Source organism: Staurois parvus, unplaced genomic scaffold, assembly GCF_062004578.1.
Source record: "Staurois parvus isolate SC_StPar_1 unplaced genomic scaffold, SC_StPar_1.0 ptg001274c, whole genome shotgun sequence".
Lineage (NCBI taxonomy): Eukaryota > Metazoa > Chordata > Amphibia > Anura > Ranidae > Staurois > Staurois parvus.
Genome location: NW_028319070.1, coordinates 139,649 through 165,750, shown reverse-complemented (window position 1 = coordinate 165,750; position 26,102 = coordinate 139,649). Strand labels below are relative to the sequence as shown.

At 44.7% G+C, this 26,102-nt stretch overlaps 1 protein-coding gene across 1 annotated transcript in view; it reads right to left on the bottom strand.

The window, feature by feature from the left end:
- Window positions 1-1,146: 1,146 nt before the first annotated feature.
- The window catches only part of LOC149437659 (uncharacterized), a 61,823-nt gene continuing 36,867 nt past the window's right edge, over window positions 1,147-26,102 (bottom strand). The window contains exons 11-16 of the mRNA XM_089660793.1: window positions 7,400-7,570; window positions 6,070-6,227; window positions 5,440-5,578; window positions 3,964-4,155; window positions 3,429-3,563; window positions 1,147-2,835 (exon numbers count right to left, since the gene is read on the bottom strand). Coding sequence (XP_089516919.1) covers window positions 2,704-2,835; window positions 3,429-3,563; window positions 3,964-4,155; window positions 5,440-5,578; window positions 6,070-6,227; window positions 7,400-7,570 — 927 coding nt within the window. The 3' untranslated portion in view covers window positions 1,147-2,703. The remainder of the gene's footprint in view (window positions 2,836-3,428; window positions 3,564-3,963; window positions 4,156-5,439; window positions 5,579-6,069; window positions 6,228-7,399; window positions 7,571-26,102) is intronic.

Here is a 26,102-nt window from a genome sequence, read left to right as displayed (position 1 = left end):
AATTTCACATTTGATTCTTGCACCAAACGTGTCTCCTGTAAACAAAACCACTGAAGAAAATCTATGTTGAATTTCTTTAATTTCTTTCTAATTTCCATCGCCCGTTTTTCTAATTTCTGTATAATTTGGGCATGTTTATCTAGTTTTTTTTTTCCGTCTCCTCCACCCTTGATAATATTTGCCCCAGGTCTTTATGTAATTTTGCCAGTTTCTGTTTTAGGGATCTTTCAAGTCCTTTAAACATTTCTGCTTTAGTAGGCATCTGTGAGCTCTCCTCTTGTTCTTCTACTTTATCCATATCCACTTCTTCTTCCATATGTTGACTACTGTTAGCTATTTCTAGGGATAGTCTGGAACATTTCCCCCCCCCCCCGTTTTCCCTTTCACCTCTGACACTTATTCCCTGTTGTCTCTCTGGAGTCTTTCTCCTGTGAGGGTATATATTTTTTAATTGACCCTGTTTGGTAAGCCTTAGGCTCTCCTCCCTTTGATACTTTGTTTTTCATGCTGTCCGGGGTCCGAGTGAGGGACGAGGCGGCTCCATGTACTCTTCTGGGGAACACTGCACTCGACATTTCCCTCACACAATGAGTGGATTGCAGGGGGGGGTTCACCCAGCCCGTTTTCACAGTGTCTCCAGCTGCCACAGTCCTGTGTGCAGGAGGAAGAGAGCCGGCGTCTCCCTTGCTCCAAGAAACGCTGGCCGGCTCCCCTGCTTCCCAGAACTCCCTTGCGGCAGATCACCTGATCGCCCGGTGTCCACTGAGCTGTGGGGAACACACAGTGCTGGGCCGAGAGCACAGGAAGACCCGCCGCGACGGCTGCCACTCCCAGAGGTCCTCGGTCCACGCACCCCACCAGGAAAGCCCCCCTCTCCCCGGCTAGTTTCTCCAGGGCTTCCCGCACATCTCTCCCCTTCTCGGCAGGACACTGGAGGTGCTTGGGAGCCGGGAGCTTTCACATTGAGCTCCCACTCCAAGACATGGTCAGGCTCCTTCCTCCAATCTTGGTGTTTTGAATGTTTTGTTTATAATGCCATTTTTAAGGGTCAGCCCCACAAAAGTTCTAAATGCGGAAACTATGACTGGTTTTCATTCAAATAGCCTGGCAAGGTGTTAATTTGGGTGGGGGCAATTTACATTAGATTAGTTTGGTCCACAATCAAATTGTAGCAATCTTCGGTGAAAATGGGCAAAACATAAATCAAGGGGCATTGTCAAGTTGGCCGTTTCCACCTGAACTCTGGCTTTGGCTGTGAATGGGGGATACCAGGTACTGCTGAATCTGGGGGCTGCCAACCAGGATTTGCAAGCACTTCTGGAAGGCTTCTATGGGCTTTACAGGCTTGTGCCTGAAATCTTGGTGGCTGTGGGACGCTACAAGTGCTACCCACCTCACCAGCTTGTACTGCACTTCTGGCACTCACCTTTTCGCCATGTGACACAGCAGTGCTGTATCAGCTACCTGGGGTCAGGTAAGCCTGATCTTAGCAGGGACCTCTTCCACTTTGTGTGAGCTCCCTGTCAGGTTTCCACTTCTTTCTACAGGTTTGTATCTAAGGGATAATCGCAAGTGCCTTCTTTGTGTTCCCGCATTGTCCTCTGGTCTGCCTCATCTTCTTTCACGTTGACCTCTGGTCTGCTTTCTTCACCTCTTGATGTTCATCACCTTAAAAGAGTATAAAACACAGCAGATTATATGTTCCTTCCAACTATGGCAATATACACAGCTCACTGCTCACAGTTATCAATCTGCCCATTCTGGCTGCAAAATCATTGTAGGGTGCCCACTACTGTCTTGTAATACTCTCAGGCAAATATTTATATCTCCAGTGGAAATAATAAATCTGTGTTTCTCACTATGCTGTCCTGGAAACACTGACCTGTTAACCATCTGATATGACTGGACTGAACTTAACATTCCCAGACACTTGCTTCCACCCATTAAGCAAAGTTGGCCTAACAATCCCATCAGTATCCTCTCTAGGAACCTGCTCCACCTGGAAAAAAATGAAATAAAAGTCAGCAGCTACAAAACTTGTAGCTGCTGACTTTTAAAATACAGACACCTACCTGGCCTTCGGTCCAGCGGGTGCCCACTGCGCATGCGTGAGAAGCGCTGCGCTTTGTGAATGGCCCTGTAGTCTTCTGGGACCTGTCACGTGTCCCACAACACTACGGGGTATTTGGAGCAGAGAGCAGGAGACAGGACAGCTCTAGACAGAGAGCTGGGGACACAGCAGCTTCGAATAGAGGGCGGGAGTGGGAGCTGCCGGAGTTAACTTTTCAGGTGTCCTAGCAGGTGATTGGTTGCTAAGACTGCTGTGTATCCTAGTAACCAATGTCCTACCTCTGCCCTCTTTGATAATGACAGCAGTGGTGGCGGCTGAGGTGAAGAACTGGCTCCTAAATGGCGGAAATATGGTGGTCTGGATGGGACAGTGACTCGGTCTGCATACGGCCCACAGTCCACCATTTAACGAAGGCTGCTCTATAGGCTATCTGTTCATGGATCCTCTACTGAACACAGCAGAGCTGCTATGTGTTAAAATGCCCTAAAATGTTGTAATATCCAGAAGTCCTTTCCAAGAGCTACTTGTTATTCTTCATCTGGCGTCTATTGGCTTTTACCATTGATCCAAAAATACCATTGAAACCAAAAATCCAATGAACAGCCTATACTCCTTAGGTGAAATAGCCTCGTCTACAAGGCTCTCCATTGTTTGCTGACAAAAGAAAAGCCCTTGAATCTCTGCTGATCCTTAGCTGTAATAGCCTCATCGTCGTCTGTGATTTCTTCCAGCTCTATTTCCTTTTTTTTCAATTTTGTAGTGGTCTGAAAAAGCAAAAGAGAGAGTAATTAGATCCACTAATAAAAGAAATGCCTCTATGACCTATGGGGGCCATTTCCACCTGTATGGGTCATCCAAATCCATTATTGCGAGATGTCAGATATCAGCCACCACTGTGCATAAGCATGGATATGGATTTTCACTATTAGATTTGTGCAGACTCAATTCTGAAAGGGTTTATATTTGTCCCCTTATTTCACTTTACTCACTTTTCCTGAGTCTTCAGTTTGAGAGTCAGACTGAGAGCTCACCTGAGGTGTACCAGTTGCTATCCTCTCAAGGTCACATTTTCACACACTGTCTCCCAGCTCCTGAGTGCATAACAGTAGCAAAGCGATCTGCAACTCCTTCCCCCAGACTCTCAATCTGATGAGTCAGACTCCAAGTAAAGCTAAGATATGAAGTAAAAATGCTGCACAATTATAATAAAGATGAAATTTTCAGATTTTTTCATTAATCTGGTCTTGATTGTTTCCCTTTAAGCACAATGATTCGCTGTCTTACTAACACCCTTTATTGTGTGTGTACAGTGCCAGGCTGGGTGGACTGCACACTTACTGCTGAAATTTCTACTTACCTTCTTTTTTTGTGTAGAAAATGGGGGACTTGTCCCGTTCACATCCAGCTCTTCCCAATTTACGCCATTGAAAAATGGGTGCTGGTTGATGTTGTCAACGTCCACTTTGCGACGACTCTGGTCTTTGCACAGGAGCTGTAGAGGAAAAAGAAAATAGAAAAACATAAGATGGTAGCAATGGCATAAAATGCTAAGAGATTTATTTATAAAGACCTGTAGCTTCTTCTCCCCACAGGTCGCAGGAAATACTCCACATGGCGTTGGCAATTTATATCCTATTAATGAAATGCACAGCGCAATGTGGAGTCTGCGGTGTGTTCTCTGCATCATGCTGCAAAGAATACCTTGAAATGTCATGTGACAAATTTCCTCCACCTCCTAGCTCACTTTTTTTTTACAATCATTAGGATGAATGGGGCTCCAGTTTGTTCAGATCCCTATAGCAAGCAAAGAGTAAACTGCATTTGCAGAGCACACTGACTCATTAGATGAGCCTAAACTTTTCTTATCCCACTGGGACTATGTCACTACTTACCTTTTTCAGTAAATCCAGGAGTTCGGGGTCAGCCTCTTCTGGATAACTTGGCTCCTCATGGCATATGGAATGTTTCACCTTCTTCGAGTCGTCGCCGTCGTAGAATGGGTGATATTTAAAGGCGGTCTCAAACAGAATTATTCCCAGTGAGAAATAATCTGCGATTTGGTTATATGCCTTTCCATCATGCACCTGTAAGAAAATCAGAGAGATTAGGATCAGAGTGACAAATCAGACTGGAAAGCAGAAGCATCTCTTAGAAGAAAGCTTCGCCCAGAAATGTTCAATTTGTAATATTGAATTAATGTAGAAGCAGCGGACACAAGCTAGATATTACACGCTGTCCAGTTTTACTGCCTGTGCACTCAGAAATGTAAGTGCAACCCTCTACCCCTGTTAGACACAACAACAAAGAAGAAAAACAAATTGGCAAAGCAATTTTATCCTAACACATTCACCTTAAAGAGGAGCTCCACCAAAAAGGGGAAGTTCCGCTTTAAGCCTTTGTTCCCCGCTCCCCATTAAGGATTGGCACCTTTGTGGAGCAGGGGGGGGGGGGGATTTGACAGGTACCCGCCCCCACTTCTGCTGCGATCGCCTAGGCGATGGGAAGCAGAAGTTGTCGTCCTACCCTCCTTCCCAGTAGTCTTCTGGGACACGTGATAGGTCCCAGAAATCTACGGGGCCATTCACAAAGCACAGCGCTTTTCGCGCATGCGCAGTGGGCACCTGGATGTGAAGCTGCAAACTGTGATAGCCGGGTGCCCACACTGAAGATGCCGGCACCAGGGAGAGAAGACGGCTGGTGAAACCAGCGGTTGAGTACACCGCTGGACCAAGGGACAGTTTTTGTAGCTGCTGACTTTTATTTTTTTTTCCAGGTGGAACTTTGCTTTAAGATGACTGATGTCCTAGATAAAGATTACTTGAGTTCCAAACATTCCTGATCAATGGGACCCCCAGAAGTGGGTGGCTCCTGAGCTAAACTTCCAATCTCACAAAATAACTGAATGTGAGATTTCCGAAGTCTGATCAGGGCAGATAACTGATTTCCTTACATGTCACCCAGTTAGGGGAACCTTAAAGAGAACCTGTCAGCATAGATTATTAAACTTGTCTCAGTTCCAACCTTCTTTCTGTTCTGAAGGCTGCCAGTGTTCAACACCTCCAGGGCACACCAGACCTCCTTAGGGTCACAAAGAGATTTGCCAGCCGTGGAACAAGCACTGCTTCGGGAAGTCATTGGCTGCCTCCAGTGTCAGATGGGACCCTCAGCTGAGACTGGAAAATGCCAGACTGAAAATTTCCCTTTAATCTAGTCAATAATTGACCTATGTGTACAGGTTCTCTTTAATTCACCTCTAATCTGGTTGATAATTGCTCCTTATATACAGGTTCTACTTAAGGCCTAATCTAGTTGATAATTGCCCTGTGTATGGGCACATTGAACCAGCAGATGACTGGTCTTTTACTTACTTCTGGTGCCATATAAGTGTCTGTTCCGGCTCTTTCCTTCACTTTCTTGTTTCTGAACATATTGGTCACGGCTAGACCAAAATCTGCAATTTTCACATGACCAACATCATCTAGAAGGATGTTTTCAGGCTTCAGGTCCCTATGGAGAAAAAGAGCGTTAGCTCTGCAGTTCAGACAATTATCTCCCATATGTCCCAGTGTTACTGATCAATAGAGGGATCAACATTCACAAATCTGCCTTTCCTAGCTGCCCGTAGACAGAATGATTTGATCCAGGAAACAATGGTGTCTTCCGGGACTGATTACACTGCTACTGTATGACCATTAAACAACCATTTTCATCTGAATTAATCAATCAGTCCTGGTGGAAAATTCAATCAAACCTGACCTAATGGGCCCTCTTCTTTACTTTGTAAGTGAAACATTAAAAGTGATCCAACTTGCGCTCAACCATTCTCTTATGTGAACTGCCAGCAGAAGGGCAGCCACAGACATTGGATGGAGAAGGATGAATGGGTAAGTGTGAGCTCGCCATCGATCTTTTCACAAATAGGATTTAGTAACAGTATAGGTGCTGAGGCAGCAGGAGGGGCAGATTGTAAAAATGATTAGTTTATTCAAGGTACTTACCTGTGCACTACACCTTTCAAATGTATGAATTGCAAACCGCAAAGCAGCTCCACTGCCAGACATCTGATGGTGGTGACGTCAAATGGTTGCTTGGTGGTGATCATCTTCTTCCGCAGGTCTCCTCCACCCAGGAATTCCATAGCAAAAAATAAGTAATTCTGGAGAAGCAAATACAGACAGGTCAGTGAATGAATTCAATAAAAAGGTCAAAATAAAAGCAGCAGAATATTTTCTACCAAAATACACTGCATGACATCTATGTCTGTCTATCGCTGCACAACCTTTGGTAACATGTTTCTGGTGTCTTTCCCTACATCTGACTTATCTCATCCAATTATATTTGAACTTCAGTCAGATATAAACCATCCCTTGATTCCAGTGATGTGTTAAGTAGGGATACCGAGTATTTTCATGAGTACTCGTGAAACTACTCCCGTTACCTTAACTGATACTTTGCGGCACGATTTGCGTTTAATGGATGCAAATTGCACCGCAAAGTTTAGCATGCGATTTGAACAGGAATGCGATTCCTGTCCAAATGGCATGCGGTTTCCCCACTGCTCCTGTGCAAACACACAGGAGCAGTGCAGGAAACCTTCCTACAGGCATTCCATGCTGAGTGTCAGTGGTAGGAGAGGAGAGAGCAGCTGACCAGTCAGATGCCGTCTAGCCCAAGCATTGCGGCAATGAGAGGAAATCCCTGCCACTTTCTCTCCTCTTCTACCACTGATACTCAGCACGGGATGCCTGCAGGGAGGTATACCTGCACCACTCTTATGTGAACTCGGGCTATGACAAGCCTGGGTTCACACAAGAGCAGTGGGGAAACCGTATGCGGTTTGGACGGGAATTGTATTCCTTCTAAAACTGCATGCTGTTCTGTGCGGTGCAATTTGCATCCATTAGCGCAAATTGCAGCGCAAAGAATCGGCACTCAGTATCGGCGAGTACTTGACCGAAAGTATCGGTACTCGTACTTGCTGATAAAAAAACCAGTATCGGTGCATCCCTTGTATTAAGTAAATCAGTAAAATTAGCCAAAGTCATTTTTATATTGGCTTCCCTTCCTCACAGCAGGATTCAAAATAGAAGAGGAACAGGTACCAGTGTGAGCCAGTCAGGCCAGATTGCATTACATAGTATTGCACAATGCAGTATGACGGTTGTCAGTGTAGGGGGCAGGGGAGACCACCAACCACGATTGTGTGAATACATACATGTGTCACATCTGCATATTTCCTGCCTGTCTGGAGTTCAGCTTCAAAAGCGGACAGACAGATGTCATAAAGGAATTTTTTTGTTACTGTATATATTTTCCTAAAATACTTACTTTTGTTTGAAATGCGCCATAGAGGTGAGTACAGAAAGGGCTGCTCTCAACCATTTCCAGTACTTGGCGCTCAATAAGGACGGAATCTGGGTCTTCATCAATTAGAAGCTTCTTGCTGACCAACTTCACGGCCACCAGGAGCTTACTGTCACGATGGGTGGCTGCCACGACCTGTAAGAAAGGGACAGTTAGTATATCATCTTTTCCACATACTCTAGCTGTAACATCATTACTAAACATTCCTCAATTTGTGTCTCTAATTACATTTCTTTTCCTCCTCTTTTTCTGTCATTTGTTGACATATTATCAACCTGCATTAGTGTCCTGTAGACATAACAAAGAGCCTCCATCGGTCTTTTTCATTACAGCAGGCTGATTCGTAGGTGTCATACCCCAAAACGACCAATCATAATTCACTCTGCAGAAATCAGACTTGTACATGGTTGATTCTGACTGCTTGCTGCACACCCTACCTAGTCCAAAACTAGGTAAACCCCAACTATTCCACAAATGCTCCCTCTCCCCTCCTCCTACTTATTCTGACTAACCACTGGTAAGGACAGAATTAGCTCTCAAGATTATCCTGTTCACACATATGTGGTTTAGAAACTGTTCCCATAGAAGTCATTAGCCTGTAATCCGCACCTGAACCAGACCACACTGCTCAGAAATCCTACATGACTCTTTTTCAAACCGCACTGAAGCCGTACCACCAGTGCCCCATAGGAAGAAATGTTATTTCACATGTCATGCAGATTGGATGTGGTTCAGACCGCATCCAATCCACATATATGTGAACTGGCACTAATACAGTGATCAATGCTAAACATATACACTATTACTGTATTACTGACACTGGCTGGGAAGGGGTTAAACATATAGGGTGATCAGAGTGTTAACTGTGTGCCTAACCTGTGTTTTTGTGTACAGTGTTGGGTGTTTTTACTAGGCAATCTGCTATATTTAATTCCCTGCTTAGCGGGTAAAGAAAATCTAGCAGAGTGCCTCAGGAAGAACAAAGCTCTGCCTTGTTACATAGGCAAAGCTGTGTTTTGTCAATCTCCTCGGCAATCAACGGGTGACAGCGCTTATCCATTGGTGGCACTTGTTGATCGGCTTCTGCTGTGTCCAATCACAGCAGAAGCGGTGATCTGGCTGTGTGCATGCCCCCTACGGTGGTAGTGCAAAATCATTTATATACGTGATTTTTGCATAGAACATCCGCCCTGTAGCAGTAAATCTGCTATAGGGCGGAGGCCAAGCGATTAAAGCTGAACTCTGGGGAAAAGCTTTACCCATCTGCACTGCAAGGGTTAAAGCTTAACTAAACCCACAAACATGATTTATTATATTGTAGCATACCAAGGAGCAACATAGTCACCCTTGGATAGTAGCATTCCTAATTGGTGGAGAGGGTTGTGCTAGATAGAGTAGTAGATTAAGATGGACTTTACATAAGTGACTAACAAATTAAAGCCAAACTCGGCCAACACTTATTAAGCAACTGCAGACACAGTTTTTATCTGTTTGGGATAGAGGTTTTACACAAATAAATAAAAACTGACCATTGTCAGCACCCCTGTCAGTATTAAATAGTTTGTTCCAACCTCCCAACTGTCACTTTTGCTGGACAGCTTGGTCTGTTAAAAGAAGCTGAAAAACCACAGACTTACTGCCAGGACCAGCAGGTAATACACTATGTTACAGGGGGACTCAGAAAAACAAACACTGCTGTGTTAACACTACTGACAGGCTGTATCATGTATGTCCATTTGAATTTCGGCCATAATTACATCACCCCCTAGGCAAAACAAGTATTTAACCTTTGCAGTGTAGAGGGAGACCCACAACAAGGAGAAGGGTTTCTTCTTCCCTGGAGTTCAGCTTTAAACTGTAAATTGTATACAGAGTATACAGCCCCCTTGCTCAGTATTTCAGTGCCCCCCCCACTCCCATAGTCTGAGCTCAGCATACATGTTTATCTGTATTTGTCAAACCGTCATCCTTGAGAATGTCATGTTGTGCCCTAGCTGTGTCTATAGGTCCTCAGGACTAGCCTTTGATTACTTACCTTCCCATAGTTTCCTTGTCCAAGTTTAGTATGAAATGTGAAGCTCTCTACACAGAGAGTCCCTGCCTCTCTTCCTCTGCACTCTGACATTGTCATTTTTTTTGCTAAATTGCAGAAAAAATTTGAAATTCAGAGAGATGTAAACCTCCTACGTTGTCTCCTTTTTATAGAATATATTATATGATTTCTATATAATACGTTCAAGTAATCTCTAGCACTGGAATGAGAACAATGAAAAACGTGTCCTCACCCTGCTGCTGCTAGTGAGAAATGACTACCTGCCAGTTGCGCTCTGGAATGTAAAAGCTAGCCCCGCCCACCCCACTGTTACTCTGGCCCCGCCCACTCCACTGGTACTCTGGCCCCGCCCACTCCACTGTTACTCTGGGCCCCGCCCACTCCACCGTGACTTTGGCCCCGCCCATTCCACCTATGTTGCATGGCAACCTTGTTTGCCCCAAACAGCTGCCTTTCCTCAAGTAGGATTTGCAGCATATAGAATTCTTCCTGGTGACAATTATTATGCAAATTAGGAAAACTCAAATTCAGATTTTTTTTTTTTTTTTTTTTTTAACAGAAAATCAGATTTCCACTCTAAGCAGACACAGAATTACAAAGTGGCCAGAATCAGATTACCTTCATTTATAGGTCAAGATGTGACCTTGTAATAAATATTTGTAATATATATGACTCATCATGAATATTAGCTTTACTTTGTAATCAGATCCTGACTTCATAACGAAGCCCTTCCAAGTGCCATTCCTGCCAACCTTCTCTGACATATACTGTGGGGTTGTACATTCAAACACTATTCTGCATTATTACAGCTCTGTGACAAAATGTGTCTTGTGTAATGTGTGTTGTTCCATCACACATTATTTCTATACATGAATAAAGCTCTAACATATGCCATAGCATTGTACAATCACACAATATTATGTGGGACATAGATAATGGGATCCGGGGCCCCAACCGGGACATCCGTTTGTGGTACAAGTGTAATATTTTAGTGCTAATAATAATTCTAGAAATGTTTATTCACAGTGAAGTGTAGTAGGTCACCTCCATCACGTACCTACCTGTTCATTGTGAAAAGGCTAAGCCTCAGATAGGTACTCAGTTGAAGAGGCCTAACTTCCTATGTCTGGCAGCATGAAGAGAACTCTGTGCTCTGCAGTGGCAGTGTGTGGCCAGATGGGGGTACAGTAACTTAGAGCTGGGCCTGGTAGGTGACAGGGGCCCCTGGGCTGGAGGTGGACATATCACTGTCCTCTCCGCTCTATCCTTTAGATGGCAGGATGTATCCAGTGTTGGATGCATGGCCCCAGAAACTCAGGAATACACTCTACCCACGCATGCACATTCCGCTTGCTCTTGCAGTTCAGCATTCTGTGAGAGTAAAATAGAGCAGACTGCGCATGCATGGGTAGGGGATGTAGCTAAGTATGTGTTTGGAAGTTTCTGGAGTAGCACATCCAATGCTGGGTACCTCCTGTCATTAGCAGCACAGAGAGGGGAGGACAATCATATGAGCATCTGAAAAGTGATCATTTATTTACAAAACAGTCTCACATAAAAGTGCAGCGCTAAAAATAATAAAATAAATCTTATCAGGCAGATGAACATAAATACTAGATGCCTTATAATCATAAAATGCCTAAAACCACTTGGAAATATAGTCCCCTACATAAAAATGCACAGGCACCTCTGATGTGTTTTTCAAACATAAAATGTCATAACGATCTTAGTATAATCTTCCAGATAACTGTCAGGATAATCGCCAGGTGATTAAGTTAAATCGCAGTATATGGATCCTCAGTTGGGTGTGTGAATAGATATATGAAATGCGCACTCACCAAAAGCACATAAATATAGCGCGTTGTATCGTATACTGTTGGAACAGTCAGGGATCCCTTCATAGGGTGGTCCGGAATGCAGCCTGAGAGTGGATGGCCTTCCTTAGGTTACAGGATATTGGCACGCCAGGGTAAATGGATCAACCTCGCCCAGGCTCTGGGATGTTTACCGGGGATTGCTGGGAAGTTAAAATGCTCAGTGCGGAGCAAAAAAAAAGGGTATTCCCATAGTGTATTTAAATGATGCTTTAATGGTATTAAATAGTATATAATCCAAACACGTACACTTGTACTAGAGGTGAAGCAATAAAATGACAATTTCATGAATATAACACTGACCAGCTGGTAAAATAAGGTGGCCGCTGGACCTCCGTGATCCGGCGGCTTGACGTCACGGCGTGCAGAGCTCCTCCTTGATGCGTTTCGTATTACAAGTACATTGTCAAAAGGGGTATGCCATTTGCAGCCTGATGTCTGTACATTGCTATTTATAGGTTTCAAGATCTAAAAAATCGTGCCTAGATTACCGGGCGCCATCTTGCCGGAGACCGGGGCAAGTGCGCATGCACGAAACCGCGGGCGCCATTTTTCATTGGTCCGCGGCAAGGAAATGCATAGCCTAAGCTCAACGTTGTACCTGGCATACGCGAGCGCCATTTTTGCAAACCAGAGCACAGCCATATTAACCTCTTACTGACCACATAACTCATATGTACGGCAGTAATAAGGGCGGGCCTTAACGACCACACACCGCACAAATACATCCATGGCGGCATACATTTCCGTGCTGTGTGTCACAGACAGTTCCTCGTCTCTTGCTATGATTGGGAGTTGGCAGGATGGACTTGCAATCATGTGACCACTGCAACAGGCAATCACATTTCTTAAGTGGGTTGAGAAGTCTGTTCACCTTAGGGGAAGGGAGTTCATGTTAAAGCGGAACCTTGCTGATTTTTTTCTTTAGGTCTCCTCCCTCCTTCTAACACATTAGCAAAAATAAGTAAATACATTTTTCCTTATTTTTTTTTTACTTCCTAAATCTTGGCCTAGGCCAGGATGATGTCATGTTCCCCCCACATGTACAGTACAGACATGCTACATGTCTCTATCAGTACTCGGACAAAGACCCCCGTGGCATGTCTGAGCATGCATGACATCTCACAAACTGCCTTCTGGGATGTGTGATGTAGCATCGCACCGAGGGGGTCTTTGGCAGAGTACTGGCAGAGATCACCGGCGTGTCGGCACATGTCAAATCTCCAGTGAAGATGGCGGCTCTGGAGAAGAGTGGCTAAGAGAGAATTTCTTTTTCAACCAAGACAAGGCTGGACTCCATGGTTGTAGGATGTGTATTCTGAGATGATTTTTAGGGATTTTTTGGGGGAAGGGGTTAGGCAGAATGAAGTTACTCTTTAAAAACCACTTGCCGACCGCAGATAGCAGAATGACAGCTTCACTGTGGCCGGTCAGTTCTGGGAGGGCGTCATATGACGTTCTCCCAGAACGCGCTCTCCTGCGTGCCCCCAGGGGCGTGCATCCGGCGATCTCCATGGTCACTGTGTCCTACAGACACAGCTGATAACTTGATGTGGTAAAAGGCCAATCATAGCTGCCTTTTATCAGCTGATCAGCCGTGTCCAATGACACACTGATCACTGGGAAATGCAATTGCCGGTTATCGGCTGCACTTTCAGCAGTTCAGCTTTGTCTTGGTTGAAGCAGAACTTCCCCATTAGCTGCTCTTCTCCAGATCCGCCATCCTCACTGGAGACCCGTTACATGCTCAGACACACTGCAATTCTCTGCCAGGTCTAGGGGACAGAGATCTCCATGGCTTGTCTGTGTATACATCAGATCTGTGGCACATGCACACACCCCACGGGTCTATGTCTCTGACTCACGCAGCCTGTGTGCTCCTGTGTGAGATCAACTGCATCCTGGGGTGTCTACATCACACATCCCAGAAGGCAGTTGGCAAGATCTCGTGCATGAAGGCTGCAGGGGTGTCTGCTAGAGACCTTTGGCATGTGTGTGCATGAGCGAGGCCTGGGTGTCACCCTTGCCTAGGCCAAGATTTAGAAAGTAATCAAATATTTTTTTAAATTTGTAATTTTTTTAAATGTGTAAAGATGGCCACATCAGGCAGGCCCTTGTTGATGGTACCTAGTTGATGGTAGATCTACGGAAGATTGTACAATCAGATTGCGTAGTGTATGGTCACCTTAAGAGGGAAGGGGGAGAAGAGAGGATCTGAATGCCCTTTGTGGATAGGGAGGTGTTTGGGAGAACTAAGTAAAGGTGAACCGACTCTTTATTATAGATAAATCTGATATCACTGCCCCAGATCACACACCACCCCGTTCACTGGATACACAGGATACCAGAGATCAAAGGGCGCGTGAGTGAGGGGATACGAGATTTCACCAGATACCGGAGATCACAGGACATATTAAATCTCTGTAACAAAATGGCCTCTGAAATCTCCTATCTGCTCAGTAGTACAGGGCTGTTAAATGTGTTCTTTCCTCCTTCATATGAATTGTTCAGTACAGTCTCCCCCCATTTATGTACACGGCACCCCAACGCACAATTCCAGCACAGCGCAACAATACAGTGAGGTGCGTTGCTGTGTGTGGAAGAACGGTCCATGTTCTATTGCTTGGCAGCGCACCCCAGTACACTTTACTGCATTGTCACACATTACACTTCAATGTATGTCTGCTGGAAGGTACATTGGGGGCCAATAAGAATGCCACCACGTCACTTCGACCAGGTTAGGCCCCATTCACACCTGAGTACACTACTACGCCATGTTTTTTGCATGTTCTTGGAGCTGCACCATTTATCCGAATGGGCCTCCCTTCGCTCTAAAGATGCACAAAAAGAAGCTCAAACTTGAAGCTCTACAGCTGGCAACTACATGGTGGCTGCAAGATTGAAGACTGCCTGAGCCACATGACCAGCGTGGGCTGAGTGAGCTGAGCTCTGCCCAATGTTGAACTCTCTCCATCTCCTTCCCTTCTCCCCCCTCCCCCATCTCCTTCCCCCCCCCCCTCATCTCCTTCCCTTCTCTCCCCCATCTCCTTCCCCTCTAACCTCCCCCATTTCGTTCCTTCTCTCCCCCTCATCTCCTTCCCTTCCCCCCCCCCCATCTCCTTCCCTTCTCTCCCCATCTCCTTCCCCATCTCCTTCCCTTCTCTGCCCCTCCCCCCTTCATGTCCAGTTAACACTTCAGGACACCTTTGTACTATTGGATATAGCTGGCAATCTGCTAGTTGGCTAAACTTCTGGGGTTTTCACTCACACCTTTATGATGCTTCTGTTTTAATACCTTTCTGTCCATCCCCAGCATGGCTTTAGGGGCCTGTTTACATGAGCATTGGTCTCTGAAGAGTGATCTGCATTCAGAGAGCATTTGGCAGGCAGTGAGTAGGTGTTGTTTCACCTCCTCACCATCTGCTTTAGCCTCTTCTCATCCGCCCTGTAGCAGAAATACTGCTACAGGGCGGCACTGCTCTGCAAAATCACGTAAATATACGTGATTTTGCATTTCTGGGTAGCAGGCGCGCGCCGTACCCGTGCCGCCATTCACGGCCGTGGCTGTTGATCACCGAGCTCCAGCCGATAATTACTCGCCTGCACCGGTGATTTCCGAGGATCACCAGAGCAGTGCGATTACAGTGAAGCACACAGACACCGCCAACTACTAAAACACTCCCAGCACACAGTTAACCCTTTGATCGCACCTCATGTTAACTCCTTCCTGCCCAGTGCCATTAGTACAGTGTCAATATTTTTTTTTTTTTTAATTTAGCACTGATCACTGTATTGGTGTCGCTGACATGTCAGTGACACCAAGCCAGGTCCCCCCAGTGTCAGAATGTCCGTCGCAGTCCTGCTATAAGTCGCTGATCGCCGCCATTACTAGTTAAAATGGAAAAAAAAAATCCCAGTACATATACCACCATTTGTAGACGCTATAACTTTCACATAAATCAATTAATTTACACGTATTGGGATTTTTTTTCAGCAAAGGCATGTAGCAGAATACATTTTGGCGTAAATGTATGACGCAATTTAAATTTTTTTATTGGACATGTTTTATAGCAAAAAGTAAAAAAATATTGTTTTTTTTCTCCAAATTGTCGGACTTTTTTTTTATAGTGCAAAAAATTAAAACTGCAGAGGCGATCAAATACAACTGAAAGAAAGCTCAATTTGTGGGAAAAAAGGACATAAACTTAATTTGGGTGCGCAATTCATGACCGCGCAATTGTCAGTCAAAGTAACGCAGCGCCGTAACGTGAAAAATGGCCTGGCCAGGAAAGGGGGGTAAATCCTCTGGAGGGCAAGTGGTTAACCCCTAGAACCCCACACTAGTGCACTGGAACCACATACATTGCACACAGTTGTGGGGTGCTTGCAGAGGTGCTCCATTCACTCGAATGGGTCATGTTCAGCAGGCACTGAGCCCACAAAATGCAACAGAGTATATCATTCCTGCCACAGCCACCAAGCAAAACATCATAGTGGCAGCATGTGTACACCCCCAGCCCTGTGTTGCCAACCATCCATACATTTACAGACACTTTGTATAAAACAGGCGCTTTTCTCTTGTCCATAAATGTTCACAGACAGGAGAAAAGTGCCCATAAAACCCCCCTTGCCATGGGCTCTGAACTGTGCATGCTCGGTACCGCAGCCAGCCAATTAGAGAACTGGGTGTGCACCTGTGCAGTGACATCATGGCACTTTTTAGGCATGGCTTATATTCACACACCCCACCACACAAGTTGAGGCTGAACCCAGCAGTTCATTGATTGGCTCGCTTTGGCACTCTGCATGCACAGTACAGAGCCGACAACATTTTTTTGTAAGCCTTTTCTTGCCAGCTGCCTACCAGTAGTTAAAGTATGTTTAATGGGGTCAATCTGCCAAACTCTGATGTAAGAAGGGGACTCTACCAGACTCTGATGTAAGGGGACACTCTGCCAGACTCTGATGTAAGAAGGAGACTCTACCAGACTCTGATGTAAGAAGGGGACACTACCAGACTCAGATGTAAGAAGGGGACTCTACCAGAATCTGATGTAAGGGGACACTCTGCCAGACTCTGATGTAAGAAGGAGACTCTACCAGAATGTGATGTAAGAAAGGGACTCTACCAGAATGTGATGTAAGAAAGGGACTCTACCAGAATCTGATGTAAGGGGACACTCTGCCAGACTCTGACCGACTCTGGAGTAAGGTGGTGGCACTTTGGGGACACTGATGTGAATGTGGCACTCATCCTGACTGTTGCACTCCATATGTTGTTTTGTATATTACTTACACCTAACCCCTGTACTCTGTACATTATGCATTGATATACAGTAAATAAACCTGCCCAAGGTGTTCATTGTGTCAACAGTTTGCTGGTTTTAATGAAATTCTTCCTTATGGTAGGCTCAGTAAGGCAGTCTATACATTAGTCATTTTTGTTCAACATGGGGGTTCCCACGTGGATGCGGAAATCACTCCCCTGAGGTATTGTGTTCTGACAGCGGAGAGACGTATCTCTTATCACTGATAAGTGCTGCCAGCTATAACTGGCTGTGCTGGTCGTATGGACATTTTCCTAGAGGCTGGTTGTACAGAAGTCAATCGGTACACTGCCCTACAAACTGCTGATTCCTGCCCTCTGCTCTGCTAAACCCCATCCTCTGATCTGTTGACCCCCAGTACACTCCGCTACTGATTCCTGTTTTTATACACTGCCCTGCAGATCTTATACCCTGTGCCCCCCTGACATTTATTACTGCACCCCCATATCATACTGGCTAGATCCGGCCATGCGCCCAAGTGTGAACGGGGCCTTATAGTGCATTGTGTAAACATCGCTGTAAGATGAATGTTAATGCATCAATATAGAGTGAATGGGCCCTTTCAGGAGGATCCACCTGATAATCAACACAAATCACCACTAAGGGCTCGTTCACACTTGACTGTTTTACCAACGCTTGCCAAACGCCCCTATAGCGTTTGGCAAGCGTTGGTCCGGCGTTTGCGGAGCGTTTTTTGACTCTCTGCAAACACCGCATGTGCGGTTTAGCGGCAGTTGCTGAGCGTTAAAAATGCCCCACAAATGCCTAGAATGAAGTTTGAATGGTGTTACCGCTCCGCAAACGCCGGCTGGGCATTTGCGGAGCGGCACCATAGACAAGAATAGGAGGCTTCAATGCCTCCTGACTCGTCCAGAGGCGTCCGTTTTGCCGCGCCGCTACCGCTCCCGTTAGAACAGCACCATGTGCTGCAATGTGCAGAATTGCCAGAGGCGTTTGGGAACTGGTAAAAACGCTTCCCAAACGCCTCTCTGCCGCCTGCACACAACGCTAGTGTGAACGTAGCCTAACTCTGAGATAAATAAACACCGAGATTGTAAAATACTTTTATTGAAATATATTAGGAACACTAAGGAGTGGGGAACCCACCTCCCCCCACCCCATCTACTCAAGGCAGCCCCACCCAACTCCAATCTACCCCGGACTTACCGCCACCCACCCTAGACTGACCCCTCCACTCTCATCTACCCCAGACAGATCCCCCCCACCCCGATGTACCCTAGATTGTCCACCCAATCTACCCTTAGACTGACTACTCCACTGCCGTGTACCCCAGACTGACCACCCACTGCCGTGTACCCCAGACTGACCCTCCCCACAACATCTGCTCCAGAATGACCCCCCCACCCCCATCCACTCTAGACTGACCCACCCTACCCCCATCTTCCCCAGACTGACCACCCGAAAAGTAGATCAAAATTTCACTTGATTTTAAAATTCAATTTTGGAACAAAATCAACTTTCTGATTGAAAACCACATTCACTGTTAGAAATTCATCCTTCTCCTTTAAATTTTCTTTTCACTGCTATTGAAAACGAATGTCGATTTCTTTCCAATAATGATTAAAAGAATTGAACGAATGTTAATAAAACTTAAAATGATGAACAAAATTCTACTAGTGTATTGCCAGTTTTAGCTCAACTTTTCACAGAAAAATGAAAACATGAAATAACTCACAACATCCTCCCCACCTGGCAAACGCTGCTGAATCTTCGCTCCTTCCATGATTATCCTGCCTACTCATACCAGCCGGTGTAGTGGCATCGTCGTGCTTGCAAAGGTGAGCAATCATTGACATAATCAATTATGAAAATAGTTGACAGGCCGATTAGTTGGCCTGAATACGTTATGCATTATTTGTTTACGTGGTGGGAAATACAGTGCAGCACACATACAGCTCAGTACACCATCCATACATGTCAGTAAGTGCCTGAGAACTTGTGAATGTGTGAGGAGCTATGCCATGGGACATGTAGTCCGGGGCAGAAGAAGGAAGTGAATGAATCTAAAGGTAGAAGTTTTTTTTCATCTTGCTATAAGGACACTCTATACCAGGGGTCTTTAAACTTTCTAAACAAAACACCAGTTTTCTTTCCTTCAGGCTTTAGGGAAGCCGGACTGTGCCCACTGGGAGTAAAAAATGCCCCAGTGTCAGTGGGAGTACAGAATTCCCCCATCCTTGGTTTTAGTGTGAGAAATAATGCCCCATTGTTGGTATTCAAGGAAGGAATAGTGCCCCATCACTGGTGTCTCTTGGGGGATGGTGCCCCATCATTGGTGTCTGTGGGAGCAATGGTGCCCATCATCTGTGTTTGTGAGAGCAATGGTGCCCCGTCATAGGTGTCTGTGGGAGCAATGGTCCCACATTATTGGTGTCATTGGATGGAATGGTTCCCCGGGGGCCAGATAAAAGCAGGCAAAGGACCACATCCGGCCCGCAGGCTGCAGTTTGGAGACCACTGCTCTATCCTATACTCTTCAGCTTGCTATAAGGGCACTCTGAAGGCAGGAGGAGTCAGAAGGGCCAGTGGGGGACCCCAGAAGAGCAGAATCAGGGCTGCTCTGTGCAAATCCATTACACAGAGTAGGTATGACATGTTTGTTGTTTAACAAAAAATCCAATCACTTTAAGGACTCTGTGCGGGGAAGATCAGCATCTGAACCCAGAGAAGCTGGAGGCTGATAGACTGGAGGTAATATAAGGCCTTACAATTAAATTTCAAGTAAAAGTTTACCAGTATTATGCATTATATTTAAAATGATACTACATATGTGTGTGTTAGTTTTTGTTTGTACCCATAGTACGGTCCAGAAAATTATTTTAAAAAAATCCTGACAAAATAAAAAAATTACTGACCCTTGACATTTGACCCTGACCTTGACCCAAACACTAACCCTGGCACTGACGTAGACTAAACCTCAATCTAGGTATTTTTATTAATTATTTTATTTTCCAATTACAGGCTTTGACATCGATCATGTGACCCGGATTTGGGAGTTCCAGGTCCTGATCGTTAGAACGTGGCCCGGGGCTCTCACTGACATCACAGTCTTTGAGACAAGACGGGTATGCAAATTAGGGGCCCCACAGAAAAAAGCTCAGTCCAGTGGGGTCGCTAATTTGTGTACGCTTAGCTCCAAGGGGCTAATATAAAATATTTTTTTCCCTCCCTCCACCCTTAATATAGCTTCATGTCTGACTCCCAGTTAAAATTCTCAGTATATCCTACTTTTGGGTATAGAGATATATTTTTATATATGATTAGTGATTATCTGCTGTTTTTGTACTATAAAGAGCTAATTTGGGTTTTTTAACTCCATTATGACAGGTGATAAAAAACGCATGCTGCTGCTACTAGACGCCTTATGCTGGCCATACACGTATATCTATTTTTGGACGAGAATATTCGTACAAACATTCTTTGTACATTCGATGTGTGGACAAATGCCATTCAAAAATTTTACTTGCTTTTAGCAATCAACTTATTTTTAAATGAATGTCATTTCTGAATAAAAACCACATACACTGTCCAAAACTGTGTTCAATTGAGATATTTTCTAATCTTTATTTTAATAAAGTAAAAATGTGTTCATGTACGGCCAGCATAAGTGATAGCAGGTGCGGGGAGCTTGTATCAAGGTGCCTGCCTAGGACAAGGGAGTCTGTCATTTATAATAATATATTACCGTCTTGTCTGAAAATCTGCAAAATAGCGTTTTAGGGTTTTTTTTACATTTTTTTGTTTCTTTAAATAAACTTTTTGATCTCGGAGTCAAAATGATATGTACCAGATTCAACCTCTAATAGTGTATATGTCTCTTCTGTCTTATTCTCAGAGTGGATTAGATATTGTGTTCCCTAACCATATAGCTGGCTATTTATATTTAACACTGCATACAGATATTCACAAATAAATTGTCTTTTTTTCAACTTTGCATATTAACTAATTATTACACCAAACTTTGAGGTTTTTGTCTGTTTAATCGAAACCATGATCAGCCAACTATTCGATTATAAAAATAATCGTTAGTTGCAGCCCTAAAAATAACTAGACGTTGTAAAAACTACTACTACGTGCATCTCTATGGTCTGTTCTACCCCCAGTTGTGCCTGTGATGTCTGCTCCTGATCTCACACACACATTATACAAGATCTGGCACAGTTTGTTATTGAAGAATAAGGGTTCGTGTACACGGGGCGTTTGGAAAACTCTTCTGAACGATGGAAACTGACTGCTGAAAAACGTAGGTTAAAAAAACATCAGTTTAGCCGCGTTTGCATACCGTGTTTAGCCGCATTTATGCACATTTGCGTTTAGAAGCGTTTTTAAAAGATAACCTCAGGAGACCCTCCGAAATACCCAGAATGCACTAAAAAATAGTAAATTCACTTAAAAAAAGGCTACTAAAATACTGCATGAGTTATTTGATCAAGTCATGCTGTATTTTAGTAGTGAAAAGCATGCATCATGTTTCAGCTGTCAGTGGGGTTCCCACTGACAGCTGAATGTAAAAGAAAAAATTGCCAGCAATTAAAAAACAATTTTAAAAAACGGCGTGGGGTCCCCCCTCCCATCCAACTTTGGGTCTGGTATGGATTATGAGGGGAAGCCCCAAACCAAAATGAAAAAAAAAAAATGGTGTGGGGTTAACCCCCAAAATCCATAACTTTTTTTTGCCTTCCTGGCTGGATTTGCCTTTCTGTCTGGATCAACTGTGGGTATGGGATTATAATTTTTTTTTTGCTATGCAATTCTGCCCGCAATCTCAAAATGCACTACAATCGCAAAATGCACTACAATCGCAAAATGCAGGTTCAGGTGCCATTATTTTCTATGGCACCTAAAACGTGGTACGGTTTTGCCGTGAATTTCACGTGGCAAATCGCATCGCATGAAGCTTTTCTCCCAAAAGAAGCTCCTGCTTCTTTTTGGGCGACAAGTTTTACAAGATTTGCCGAGACTGCCACACAGTAAATCGCAGGAACGCCGTGGTAAAACCACATCGCGTTTTAGGTGCCATTGAAAATCATGACACCTGAACCTGTGTTTTGCAATTGTAGTGCATTTTGAGATTGCGGGCAGAACTGCAGATTGTGCCACAATACCAAAACACCCAAGTGTGGACAGTTTTATTCATTGGGGTCGGTGCCTTATTTACTCACTCAGCAGATGCGATTCTGCTGACCATTAAAAGAACCCCACACTCCCCTTTCCTAACGAGCACTGAACCGTTGTTCGTCACACTGCAAGGTCTCTCTCCTTCCTGCTAGTTCCCTGGTGCGGTGCTGGTGACAGGCAGGGAGGAGTAGGAGGTAAACAGCGCAATGTGAAAAATAAACGTATAAAGAGTAACTCCAATTTTGTTGGGAAAAAACTACCCCTCTGAGTGATCTATGTACATTTGCAAGGATTATAACAAACTTTGTTGCAGATTCCTATTTATTTCAGGTACTTTTATAGCGCTGTCAATTTACGCAGCGCTTTTACATATAAATATTGTACATTCACATCAATCCCTAACCCTCAAGGGGCGTACAATCTAAGGTATCTTTTGTTATTCTGAAGAAAGAGCTGTCTGTCTGTGTCCATTTGCAGAGAGGATCTGTATGGGAGTTTTTTTAGTACTATCAATCAGCTGCTGCACCTGCAGGGCTCTAATGAGGAAAATTGCAGGGTCTGCATCCCTTAAGACATCATTTCCTATTGGGAGTATCTCACCAAAAGACATTTTTGTTGCAAGAGATGGCTGAATTCTGACTCGTATCTTAGTGCAGACTTCTGGGAAAGTCAGTGAGCCAATCACACAAGCAGGAAATGAAGTTGCTGGTGGTTGTTCTGTGTACAGAACACCATCAGATATCCATATTGCATTTTACAGAAAATTACTGCGGTGTAGATTGAAAAGGAAAGGTAATTTTTAATAACATTCAGTCACAAAATGACTGTCGCAATATATACACTATACAGTTAGGTCCATATGTCTTTGGACACAGGCAATTTTAATTATTTCAGGTTTTTACCAAAACATATTCAAGCTATAGATATATAATGGATATGGGCTGACTGTGCACACTCTCTGGTTTAATTTGAGGGTATGTACATCCACATTGGAGGAAAGGTTTAGGAATTACAGCTCTTAAGAGTAACCACACACCCTTTTTCAAAGGACCAAAAGTAATTGGACAATTCAATCAAAAGCTGTTTTATGGCCAGGTGTGGGCTACTTGTTCGTTATTTCTTCATCAATTAGGCAGGTGAAAGGTCTGGAGTTGATTCTAAGTGTGGTATTTGCATTTGGAATCTATTGCTGTGAACCTACATCATGCGTTCAAAGGGGCTGTCCATGCAAGTGAAACAGGCTATTGTAAGGCTTCAAAAATTAAACATACGAGAGATAGCAGCAACATTAGGAGTGGCCAAATCAACAGTTCGGTACATTCTGAGGAAAGAAAAATGCACTGGTGACCTCAGCAACATAAAAAGACGTCCACGGTAGAAAACAGTGGTGGATGATTGCAGGATCCTCTCTATGGTAAAGAAAAACCCATTCATAACATCCAGCCAAATGCAGCAAAGTTGTTTGGACGGTGGTGCACAGTACAGATGGACAATGATCCAAAACACACTGCAAAAGCAACCCAAGAGCTTTTTAAGGAAAAGAAGTGGAATATTCTGCAATGGCCGAGTCAATCACCTGATCTCAACCCAATTGAGCATGCATTTCACTTACTGAAGGCAAAACTAAAGGCAGAAGACCCACAAAGAATAACTGAAGGCTGCTGCAGTTAGAGCCTGGCAAAGCATAAGAAAGGAGGAAACCCAGTCTTTGGTAATGTCCATGGGTTCCAGACTTCAGGCAGTCATTGCCAGTAAAGGATTCCCAACAAAATATTAAAAATGAATATTTTATTTATGATTATATTCATTTGTTCAATTACATTTGAGCCCTTGAAGATGGAAGGACTGTGTATACAAATGGCTGCAGTTCCTAAAATGTTTACTTGATATTTATGTTCAACCCCTTGAATTAAAGCTGAAAGTCTGCACTTCAGATTCATTTGGATTGTTTCTCTTTAATTTATTCTGGTGGCATACAGAGCCAAAAATATGAAAATTGTGCCTGTGTCTAAATATATACGGACCTAACTGTTTATATACTGTATATTCTTTTATTATTTGCTTTTTTCCTCCCATGAAAGTAGAGTTGCCTTCTAAGTCACCATAAAGCCCCTTTCATTTTTAAAAGCCCCAGACATTCCAAAAGCAGCTCAGATTCAAATGTTTTTTTTTTTTAATCAAGACAAGTAGATTGTCATGAGGGACAAAAAGATTGGGACCTCGATTTAGTCCCTTGGACAAGTAGTTTTTTATAAACTTTCCACAATCCTAACAAAGTCTCTCATCCTCTCCATATCACAGAGTCCCCTCATATCTGTGGCTGAACCACCAGGGATGCAAAGATCGTACTTGCGACCCAACCCTGGTGTTCCGCCACTATGGGGGGGGGGGGGGGGGCAAGCAGTGCAGCCAATAAAACAAGGAAAGTTATCTGCTGTCTTTAAACAGCAGAAAAGTGCCCATTAAAACTACACCTGTCCCCGGGCCTCCTCTACCACCACTCCCCCCCCCGTGCACTTGATTAACGGACCAATCGCCCACCCCAGCCGAGCTCAACCACTACTAATCGGCCGGCTGCGGAAAGGAAGTTTCAGAGCCCGCTGATTAGTAATGGATTGAGCTCTGTTCGGACTCGGCTTGAGTGGGGGGAAGAGGGGCGGGTCGCTGGTCACGTGTGCAGTGATGTGGTGACATATTTGAAAGTGATTGCAAGGAAGGGGCGCGGGGGAGGAGGACCAAAGGCTGCAGGCAATTACAGGAGGTCAGTGTGTGACAGCTCTGTGTGGCAGTCAGTCACTCTATGGGGGGATCACTGATGTAAGGGGCGAGTGCAGACCGTAAAGTAAGGGGGGACACTGATATAACGGTCTCCCTTATATCTGTGTCCTCACTCCCCTCTTATGTCAGTGAACCCCTTTACCTTAGTGTATTCACTCTGCAGACTCCGGGGTAAAGGGGAACTCTGATGTAAGAGGTTCTCTGATCATTAGAACCCCCCTTACATCAGAGTTCCCAGCATTACCCCTTACATCAGAGTCAGAAGTGTTCACCCTTACAGTGCAAAGGGAAACTTTGCAGACTCTGAGGTAAGGAGAAACTCAGCAAACTCTAATGTAACAGTTCTTACACCAGAGATCCCCTTTACACCAGAGTCCACAACATTCCCGCTTACATCAGAGTCTGCAGAGTTTCCCTTCACATAAGGGAACAGAGTTCCTCTTCATATCAGGGTCCACGGAGATCCCCCCTGCACTGTAAAGCAAATCTTGCGGAGTTTGATGTACTTTAAAGAAGAACTCTGATGTAAAGTGGAATGCTGCGGATCATGTTGTAAGGGGGAATACTGCAGACTTTGATGTAAAGGGCAACTCTGAAATGAGGTGGTCTCTGGTCATCAAACCCCCTTACATTACAGTCCACAGCATTCCCCTTTACATCAGAGTTCCCACTTACATCAGGGTCTGCAGCATTGCCCTTTACATCAGGGTCCACTCAGTCCCCCCCCCTCCGCAATGTAACGGGAATCCTGCAGACTCTGATGTCCATATCCATATCACAGAATCCCCTCATATCATCCCCTCCATATCACAGAATCCCCTCATATCATCCCCTCCATATCACAGAATCCCCTCATATCATCCCCTCCATATCACAGAATCCCTGCATATCATCCCCTCCATATCACAGAATCCCCGCATATCATCCCCTCCATATCACAGAATCCCCGCATATCATCCCCTCCATATCACAGAATCCCCTCATATCATCCCCTCCATATCACAGAATCCCCTCATATCATCCCCTCCATATCACAGAATCCCCTCATATCATCCCCTCCATATCACAGAATCCCTGCATATCACATATCATTACCAAAGGATCCACTTGTGACCGGACCCTGGTGTTCTGCCACTGTAGAGGGGGCCCTGACCAGCGGACCGTTCACCCGTCCGAGCCAAGCTCACCCAGTTACTAATTGGCCGGCTGTAGAAATGCAAAGTTTCGGAGCCGACCAATTACTACTTGGCTGAGCTTGGCTCTAGCTTGCCTTCAGCGGGATGGAAGGGGGGGGGGCACTGGTCATGAGCGTGATGACGTTATGACACTTGGTGCCTTTCCAGCAAATTTGAAAGCGACTGCAATGAGGGGGCACTGGGGAGAGGAGGACCACAAGCTGCAGGAAATTACAGATCAGTGTGTGACAGCTCCAGGCCACAGTCTGTGGAGCAGTCAGTCAGTCTGTCTAGCAGTCAGTCAGTCTGTCTATGGGGGGA